General features: G+C 46.9%; 1 protein-coding gene across 1 annotated transcript in view; it reads left to right on the top strand.

Moving 5' to 3' along the window:
* The window catches only part of ece2a (endothelin converting enzyme 2a), a 54,670-nt gene extending 44,708 nt beyond the window's left edge, over positions 1-9,962 (top strand). Inside the window, exon 3 of the mRNA XM_035528638.1 lies at positions 8,917-9,962. Coding sequence (XP_035384531.1) covers positions 8,917-9,198 — 282 coding nt within the window. The 3' untranslated portion in view covers positions 9,199-9,962. The remainder of the gene's footprint in view (positions 1-8,916) is intronic.
* The last annotated feature ends 1,296 nt before the right edge of the window (positions 9,963-11,258 follow it).

The raw sequence follows: 11,258 nt of genomic DNA, 5'->3' as shown, positions 1-11,258 counted from the left end.
ACACTGGGTCACTACATCACTCAAACACTGGGTCACTACATCACTCAAACACTGGGTCACTACATCACTCAAACACTGGGCCACTACATCACTCAAACACTGGGCCACTACATCAGTTGAACACTGGGCCACTACATCAGTTGAACACTGGGCCACTACATCACACAAACACTGGGCGTAGGAGTAATACGAGTAATGAGAATAAACTGTAGATTAATTAATTAAGTATTAAATAAGTATTAATTTCTCTCATGAGGCTCTCAGCAAGGTATCACAAAATATTTTTAATAGATTTACGCTCATACATGATCTCAAGCATGCAAGTGCGTGTGCGCGCGCACACACACACATACACATGCATACTCCTCAGTGTAATTCAAAACAACTTTCACTGTTATATGAGCATGTAATGATATTTTAACTAGTTTGAACTGTGCTTTCCACAGACACACACACACACACACACACACCCACCCTGGTCTCTATATATACAGACATTCCACTGCTGTTAATTTTCCTACTTGTAACTCATCTCATGTGTGCCAGACTTGGTAATCCTTGTGTGTGTGTGTGTGTGTGTGTGTGTGTGTGTGTGTGTGTGTGTGTGTGTGTGTGCACCAGGCTTGGTAATCCTTGGGTCACTTTACTCTCATGTCCAAGACCAAGGACATTTCATCACCCTGTGTGTGTGGGGGGGACTTGCTGCAAGGTTGGAAAATACCTTCCATATGCCGTCAGTGTGTGGGGAAATCCCAGAAGCCCTCCAGGAATTCCCTACAGCGAGGGGGGTGGGTGGGTGGGGTTAAGGGGGGCAGTGAAAGTGAATCCATGTATGAACAAGCACACGTGTAGACCTCCATACACAGCACAGATTAACATATAACCATCATACACAAATACTCAACCCTCATATACAACATACGTTAAAATATAACCATCACACACAAATACTCAACCCTCATACACAGCACAGATTAACATATAACCATCACACACAAATACTCAACCCTCATACACAGCACAGATTAACATATAACCATCACACACAAATACTCAACCCTCATACACAGCACACATTAACATATAACCATCACACACAAATACTCAACCCTCATACACAGCACACATTAACATATAACCATCACACACAAATACTCAACCCTCATACACAGCACACATTAACATATAACCATCATACACAAATACTCAACCCTCATACACAGCACACATTAACACATAACCATCATACACAAATACTCAACCCTCATACACAGCACACATTAACATATAACCATCACACACAAATACTCAACCCTCATACACAGCACACATTAACACATAACCATCATACACAAATACTCAACCCTCATACACAGCACACATTAACATATAACCATCATACACAAATACTCAACCCTCATACACAGCACACATTAACATATAACCATCATACACAAATACTCAACCCTCATACACAGCACACATTAACATATAACCATCATACACAAATACTCAACCCTCATACACAGCACACATTAACACATAACCATCATACACAAATACTCAACCCTCATATACAGCACACATTAACATATAACCATCACACACAAATACTCAACCCTCATACACAGCACACATTAACACATAACCATCACACACAAATACTCAACCCTCATACACAGCACACATTAACATATAACCATCACACACAAATACTCAACCCTCATACACAGCACACATTAACACATAACCATCACACACAAATACTCAACCCTCATACACAGCACACATTAACACATAACCATCACACACAAATACTCAACCCTCATACACAGCACACATTAACATATAACCAACATACACAAATACTCAACCCTCATATACAACACACGTTAAAATATAACCATCACACACAAATACTCAACCCTCATACACAGCACACATTAACATATAACCATCACACACAAAAACTGCGTGATATTCTCCAGATCTCCAGTCCTCATCCAGCACCCTGCTGTGATGAACCATGACCACATCCTGCAGAATGAACCTCCTCCACCAACACCTCCTCTAAAATCACCACTCAACCCTCATACACCATGCCCTTCATCAAAGCACTGCTTTCTGGAATGTATCTAATGCTGTGATCAGACACACCTCCTCTTCTCCCCTCAGAGAGGCCTTGGTGTCACTCACCTCCAGGGACAGACAAACCCAACCACACACTTCTAATCCAACGCACACTTCTTTACGGTTGGATTAGAACTTCATGGTACTTTACATTTTGCTATGTTTGCGCAGCTTAACATGAAAGTCATGATAATAAACCATTACATGAGCTCAAGAAAGAGAGAGAGAATGTGTGTGTGTGTGTGTATTTGTTTTGTTTTTGTAAATTTCATTCCAATTTCATTCATCTGTTTTCCTCAGCTGTATCTTTCGTGATTACATGCATAACCTGGGCTGCCCAGTAGAGACCAGTTTTACTCTCTCTCTCTCACACACACACACACACACACACACACACACACACACACACACACACACACACACACACACACACACTCACTCTCTGGCCCATATACCCAGTGCCTCTGGCAGCTGCCTCACTACTACTTTACTACTTTTATCACTTGGGATGCACACGCATGTTTTGGCCCATTTTACAGCCGTTACAGTACACAGTGCGTGTGTGTGTGTGTGGGAGTGTGTGTGTGTGTGGGAGTGAGAGAGAGTGAGTGTGTGTGTGTGTGAGAGAGAGGGAGTGATGTGTGATACAGAAACAGGTGATGCATGACACAGGAACAGATGGTAAATATTAATAACAAGTCATAAAGGTTCATTCACTGTGACCACAAAACAGCAGGACAGAGAAGTTATCTGTAGACATAATGCCCCATGCCTGCATCTGCCCCTATTTCTGCCCCAGAACTACCCCTTGACACCCCCCCCCCCCCACCTGCCTCCCAAACACCTGTCCTCCTATCTTACAGGTGCTCCATTAAACACCTGAATATTTATTTAGTGATCCAGATAGGTTGCTCCTTGCTGCTAGAAGCGTGCAGTCTCTATGGTAACTTGGCATAGGAAACTTTGGATCAGTGGGGCGGCAGGAGAGAAGCATTGTGCTGAGTCAGGTTTAAAAAGCAGTGCTGTGCTGAGTCGGGTTTAAGAGCAGTGCTGTGCTGAATCAGGTTTAAAGACATGTCCCTTCACTGGGAAGCACAACACCTGATCCTCATCAACCCCTCGGAGCACTGGCCTCAGGACAGGCCACGCCCCTTTCCTCAAAGAAGGTGGAGCATTAGGTAGGAAGCCAGTGTAAACAGGCACCTGGTAAATGTTATTTAAAGCCCTTTTTGTGTTACTGCAGGGGTTTGTGTGTGTGTGTGCACGTGTTGATGGCTGTTGTTGTTTATGCTGTGTCTGTATACGTGCATGTTATATGAGAATATGTATACATTTTTCTATGTGTACACATTTTTTTATGTGTTTATTTGTGTGTGTGTGTGTGTGTGTGTGTGTGTGTGTGTATTGACAGCTGTCCCAGGTGTGAGTTTTGTAAATCGGCTGTTATGTAGTGTGTTTGTGTGAGTGGGTTGTGGTTAGACTGATCACATGATCAGCAGGTGTGGTTAGGTGTGCTGATGATGAGCCAGAACAGACCTGCCAGGACCGAGGGGTCAGTGGGGTCAGAGGTTACACTGGCTTGGGAAGAGGAGGCTCAAGTCATAAAAGAAACATTATCTAGTGATAGTCAAGACAACATAGACAACAACACTAATATAGTAATAATCTGAGTGCTAATATGATCTACATATGATTAGCATTATTATTGTTGTTCACTGTGATAAAAATAAAATGATTATTAACATAATCGTGACATTAACATAATCATAATATTTCAGTGATTTAAATTCCATCATTTTTGCTGCGAAATGACACAGCAGCTGTCCAGTTTAATAGTCACAATGGAATCGTTATAAATAATGAAATCAGTTTAGTTAGTTTGGTGTTTGATGTTCATGGGGAAAATCTCATTGTGAGAAACAGGATATGTCTTTGTGTCTGTGTGAAGTGCTTAACAGGTCAGAGAAGGTGGTAGGGCACACGTGGTTTTACACCAGAATGAGTCCAAAACTGTTGTTGCACTGGTGGATTCTGGAAATCCAGTGTGTTTAGGAGGCATTACAACTTGGTCACTGATGACACTTGGTCAGCTGTCCTGGGGGCGGGGTCACTGGGGTCACTGATGACACCTGGCCAGCTGAGTTGGGGGCGGGGTCAGTGATGACACCTGGCCAGCTGAGCTGGGGGCGGGGTCAGTGATGGCACCTGGCCAGCTGAGCTGGGGGCGGGGTCAGTGATGGCACCTGGCCAGCTGAGCTGGGGGCGGGGTCAGTGATGGCACCTGGCCAGCTGAGCTGGGGGCGGGGTCAGTGATGACACCTGGCCAGCTGAGCTGGGGGCGGGGTCAGTGATGACACCTGGCCAGCTGAGCTGGGGGCGGGGTCAGTGATGGCACCTGGCCAGCTGAGCTGGGGGCGGGGTCAGTGATGGAACCTGGCCACTTGCCTCCCTGTATCCACTCAGCACACTAAAACTGCAGAAGGTCTGACAGGGTGCACAGCGGTACAGTTTGAGACGTGACTCGGGTGTTGGCCAGGTGTAACTCAGTCTCTCACTCTCACACAGGCTCGCACTCACACACACACACACATACACGCACACGCACACGCACAAACACGCACACGCACAAACACGCACGCACGCACACACACACACACACTCACACACATACACGCGCACGCACACACGCACGCACACACACATACACGCACGCACACTCACACACACACGCGCACACACACACATGCACACGCACAAACACGCACACACACACACATACACGCACGCACACACATGCACACGCACAAGCACGCACGCACACACATGCACACGCACAAGCACGCACGCACACACATGCACACGCGCATACATACATGCACACACACATGCACACGCACAAACACGCATGCACACACACACATGCACACGCACAAACACGCACGCGCGCACACGCGCACACACACACACATACACGCACGCACACATGCACACGCACAAGCACGCACGCACAAACACGCACGCACGCACACACATGCACACGCACACACACACATGCCCACGCACGCACACAAACACGCACGCACGCACACGCGCACACATACACGCACACGCACAAACACACACGCATGCACACGCACACGCATGCACACGCACACACACAAACACGCACACACACAAATACGCACACACACATGCACGCGCACGCAGGCACACGCACACGCACGAACACGCACACACACACATGCACACACACAAACACGCACGCGCACACATGCACGCGCACGCACACACATGCACACGCACGCACAAACATGCACACGCACAAACACGCACGCATGCACACGCACACGCACAAACACGCACGCACGCACATGCACACGCACATGCGCACACACAAATGCGTACACTGCAGAATTACTGCAGTGATGCAGATGGTGGGTTTGAGCTCATAGTCCTTGAAAGAGATTCTGACTGTGTGAAATAGAGGAGGGGAGCGAGAGAAAGAGGGAGAGAGAGAAAGTGAAAGAGAGAGGGAGAAAGGGATAAAAAAACAAAGCAGTATATTGCTTGTGCCTCATAGGATTCTGGGTTGTGATTTTTTAATGTAACCCTGTGGCTAACGACAGAGAAAAAGAGACGGATAGTGAGACAGAGAGAGAGAAAGGTAATCAGCATGTTTCCCCAAATGCAGGGAGTGTGTGTGTGTGTGTGTGTGTGTGTGTGTGTCTGAGAGAAGTAAATTGGGAGAAAGGTGTACTGGACTGTCTTCCCTTTGAGATACTGGTTTGATTTACAGCTCCAGGGTTGAGGAGAATAAAAATATGGCTTAAAAAGGAGAGAGGGAGAGAGAGAGAGAGAGAGATAGAGGGAGGGTTGGAGAGAGGGAGAGAGAGAGATAGAGGGAGGGTTGGAGAGAGAGAAGGGGAGAGAGAGAGAGGGAGGGTTGGAGAGAGGGAGGGTTAGAGAGAGAGAGATTGTTTCCAAATATTGAAATGATCAAGAAGGGTAAAGAGTCACTGTCTCCATCTTACACAATTCACACACACACACATATATGCATATGCTTTTCAGTGTTCTGAGCCAATCACAGCACAGCTCAGTGCATGTCAGCAGGATTTGGAGAATGGTGACCTCACAGTGGAAGTCAGCAGAAACATGCACCTTTAGCTGAAAGCCTGGAGTGGTGGGGGCGGGGCCTGGAGCAGAGGGGGCGGGGCCTGGAGTAGAGATGTATAGAGTTGCTGTATATTTGTGGTCTGAGTTGAATAGAGATAGCAGAGATATTTTAATTGTTTAAAAACCTCTCTTCCATAATAAGAGAGTTGAAGGAAATGACATGACTACTGTTTGGTTGGAGACACTGTGGCTGTGGCAGAGTTGAGATGGGAGTGTGTGTGGACCAGGTTGCAGGGTTGTATTGCACTGGCCCCGAACACTGGCCCTGAACGGCTGTCTCGTGCTTGCTGAGTGAAGGGTGTTTAATTATTTAGGTCCTTCTGTAAGTCGTGCGTGATAATGCTGTAGGTTCTAAAACGTTTGGGCTGAGGTAGGACTAAATTAAAATGTTATGAGTCTGTGTGTGTGTGTGTGTGTTGTGTTTACTCAAGCATATAGGAGGTGTTGTAGAGCATGAAAGCACTTGTTGGTTTCTTGAGCGATTCCTCCTTTCGATACTCAGCCGTGTGTATGTGTATATGTTTATATATCTCCATGATGACTAAATGTCCTCACAAGGACAGGAACATCACGTTTGAAGTTTGGGTATATATGTGGGCATGTGAGTGTCTGTGTTTGTGTGCGTGTGTGTGGGCGCGTGTGTGCTTGCAGAGTTCATCCACACACTGTTTTGTTGTTAGTTCTGTTGTTACACAGGTGGTTGTGCTGGTGTGGTGTTGGGACCAGGCTGGTGTTGTGCTGGTGTGGCGTTGGGACCAGGCGGGTGGTGTGCTGGTGTGGTGTTGGGACCAGGCTGGTGTTGTGCTGGTGTGGCGTTGGGACCAGGCGGGTGGTGTGCTGGTGTGGCGTTGGGACCAGGCGGGTGGTGTGCTGGTGTGGCGTTGGGACCAGGCTGGTCTTGTGCTGGTGTGGTGTTGGGACCAGGCTGGTCTTGTGCTGGTGTGGTGTTGGGACCAGGCTGGTCTTGTGCTGGTGTGGTGTTGGGGCCAGGCTGGTCTTGTGCTGGTGTGGTGTTGGGACCAGGCTGGTCTTGTGCTGGTGTGGTGTTGGGACCAGGCGGGTGGTGTGCTGGTGTGGTGTTGGGACCAGGCGGGTGGTGTGCTGGTGTGGTGTTGGGACCAGGCTGGTCTTGTGCTGGTGTGGTGTTGGGACCAGGCTGGTCTTGTGCTGGTGTGGTGTTGGGACCAGGCTGGTGAGAGAGTGAAGGAGACGGAGAGAGAGAAAGAGAGAGAGATTCTGCTCTCAGAAGTTCTCTGTCCTGCTGACAGGAGCCGGAGGGGTGGTGGGTTTCATTAACCTGACTTTGTTCGGTTCTAACCCCCAAATGGAGATCACAACCTGATCAGTCTGTTTTTCCCCTGAGTCATCACCAGCGATCAATAAATGTCACCCATCATTAATTACACTCTAATTACAGACCGTGGGAGCCGTTATTACCCATGATGCTCTTTGTGAGAGGTGATCTGCGGGTGATAGCAAACGTAGGCACACAGAGCAGGGTGAGAGCAAACAGCACTCAGTGTGCAGAAGGTTTTCTGAGTGTGATGGAATGTTCTGGAAGCTCACGACAGGAAGCTGAATTACCCTGATTCCACCAGAAGCTGAGAAATGCTTACAGAACCAAGTTCAGATCTTCATTTCCTTCTTTCTTTCTCTCTCACACACACACACACACACACACACACCTTCACACACACACACACCTTCACACACACACACACCTTCACACACACACACACACACACACACACACACTCTTTCTGAAACACTCTCAATCTTTTGTATTCTCACTCAGAGTCAGGGGTGTGAGTTATCTGTCTCTCAAGGCAAATGACTCATGGCTGGCTAACACACACACACACACACACACACACACACTTCTCTGTGAAGCTGAATGTGTACTGTTGAGTTGATTATGTACATTGTTCTTATGAATGTAGTTTCTTTGTGTGCTGTTGATGGCTAATGCTATATCGATCAGTCCTGTGATGAATATTTAACAGTCCTGCTCCTAGTTCCTGGACTTTGGAGAGTGTTGTTGGTTGCCAATGTCGTCAACGACCTTCTTGTTGTGAAGGGCTAGTGGGAATATTTTAACTTGCATGCAGACTGAGCGCACAGTGGATGACTAACAGATCAACCACGATGCTACTGGTCTCTGACCATGACCAGCAAGTGCAACGTGCCATTGTTTTTGCGTCCTGTCCATAATGAGAAAAGTCCCATGACTACGGCAGCCTCAGAGACCCAAAACTAGTACTCCCTACAGCATTCTCCCTGGGGCTTTAATGGTGTGAGAACATTTCCTCCTCTTATTTCTATATTTTTTGGGGGCAGGGAGAGGGTTCAGGTTCTTTAGACAGGCCGATCTGCCCCTACACACCTGGGCAGGTAGATGGCTGGCCGCGCTTCCCTGGTACCTGAGCCGGGACTCTCACGGTTGGAAGGAGAGAATGCATGCCCAGTAAAGGCCTTAGACTGCACTGGAGTGCTAACATGTTGAAGCCGGCAGCGTGTTGGGAAGGTTAGCAGGGGGAGATTTAAGTGCTGCGTGTGCTTCTGTGTGTCATGACCTTTTGTAAAACATTCCCTCCTTGTATTGATCTGCAGATAAGTCGCGTCCTGGAGCCTGGAGGTCGTTTTGTGTCGGTGACCTTTGCCCTACCACATTTCCGAAAGAGCCTCTACGCTCGCGCCGAGTACGGCTGGTCCATTAAACACTATCACTACGGTGACAGCTTCCATTACTTCCTGTATGTTCTGACCAAAGGGGAGGAGCTTAACCCCGAGGACGCGGCGTTGGAGAGGAGAATGCTCACGGAAGCTCCACCCACTGTGGTGATGTCTCAGGACAAAGAAAGTGAGAGCTTCCTTAATAGTATCAGCTTGTAAAAGGCAGTGAGGACGTTTAAACCTCTGAAGTACCTCACAAACCTCTTCTGTTTTAAGCAATGTTGTACTGTCAACCCACATTTTTCATATTAATTATAAATATTTTATACACACACACACACACACACACACACTAAAAGACAAGAAATGTTTTTGCCAGTACTTGTTCATAAAATTGTCTCTCTCTCTCTCTCTCTCTCTGTTGTATTGTGCTGATATGAGAAAACATTGAGGTACTTTATCATCTCATCAACGTTCTCATACAGATGGGTCTCTCATAAACACGCAGACCACAAAGGCAGAGAGTATGAGACTGGGTGTGCATGTCTCTTGCAGATGAGGTATAAATATTATACTGGCCACCATGATTTCAGGGTAGTCATTAATAAACCAGAAATCATTTATTTTTAATTTTGCCCTGAAATGTAATTACTGGCTATTTTTAAAGGCTGAGGAGAGGTGGATCCACGTTCAGATGCCCTGTGCTACTGTGCTTAAGACTGGGGTTGTACACCACTAACACTGGGTGAACAGTCCTGCCTGGATGAGCAGACATGACCCCAGATCAGTCAGTACAGATCAGTCAGTACAGAAACCACCAATTTGTCATGTTTGCTACATGAAGCCAAATGAATCTTTTTTTTTTCTTTTTAATGGAAATGTATTCATCTCTTTTCTAATCTTCTTTTAATGTAATTACCTGTAGGGAATGTTTTATTTCATAATTTCTTTCTTTTCAAGCTGATGTGAAAATATGAAATGTATCATGGTTTCCTGTTTCATTCTTTGTGCATTTTAAAGTCAGTTTCCACTCTTCCTGAAGTTATGAATTTCTCAGTGTGAAGTTGTGATTATTTTCTGTGCTTCACTGTGGGGCATCATTATGTTTGGACTTCACTGTGGTGAGGCTCCATTCTTTCTGATATAGTCCTCGTGTAAACGTGACTGATGACATCACAGAGGAAAGCTGTTTGTACGCCATGTGGGCCAACACTGACCCAACACTAGACAGACACATTCAAGCTGTGGCGGTGTGAAGCCACCTGGATTCAGACAGTGTGGAAGTAGCAGGTGTGGGCCAGAACTGGGCCATCGCTTGTGTGGTATCTGGGATCTCTCCCTTGACCTGCTACAAGGCCTCTTCAGGTGCTGGTCATGTGACCAGTAGGTTCATCAGGTATCAGCTGATTCCAGTGGGTCTTCACCAACCTATCTGTGTAGTGGAGATGGCAACTTGCTGTGCGTCTGTGGAGGAGTGAGTATTGTACGGAATGTTCCAACACTTGGCCTTGCCCTACCGTGACAGCTGCCTCCAATTTTGTGTTTTCCCGTGTTCACTGCTCCTGACGGATCTCCTGCAGGTAATCAGCCTTATCAGTGAGCCTGGGAACCACTGCCGTAATGGAGCTCTTCACTCCACTGTAACCTCTTTAAAGAAGCTCCGTTGAGTAACGTGGATTGTCTGTCTCATCCTGTGCCAATGGCAGACCACAGATACATGAACCCACTATTGTCTGTTCCTCCACATGCGTTTTCACAAGTGGTGTAAAGTGGGTTCCCATGGGGGGAACCCTACTTTGTGTGTCTCTTCCATTTGCTAACCTGTTGAATTAGGATTGTTAGTAGCAAAAAACATGAGGGACAGCAGCTTAGTGACAGCCCTGTGTTGTTGTACATAAATCACACACATTCCTGCATGCAGAACATTGACATGATCGACAAGAAAAGTGTTTCCAGCGTGCACACGAACATCAGTAACAATGAAACTGTTACCAGCGTGCATGCTCGTGTTAGGAGACGTCACAGCGCGTGGCATCCACGCGGAACGGTGTTGACTTTCATGCTTTGTTCGCTGTGCTGGCAGGACTGGGCTGGAATATCCCTCACCATACTGGTCCACTCCTACTGGGAATGTGCTCGTGGTTCTGGCAGTTTGAGCTTTCAATAGAAACAGGTTACAGCGATAAGAGGGACCTGGTCTAAAATGAGTGTTATTTCTGAGACGCTTGGTAAATACCCAGTCGATCGAGAGAGAGAGAGAATGACCAAACAGTCTGTGG

The sequence above is a fragment of the Electrophorus electricus genome, chromosome 7, assembly GCF_013358815.1.
Source record: "Electrophorus electricus isolate fEleEle1 chromosome 7, fEleEle1.pri, whole genome shotgun sequence".
Taxonomy (NCBI): domain Eukaryota; kingdom Metazoa; phylum Chordata; class Actinopteri; order Gymnotiformes; family Gymnotidae; genus Electrophorus; species Electrophorus electricus.
Note: the sequence above shows the minus strand (reverse complement) of the source record. Positions and strands in the feature narration are given on the sequence as shown.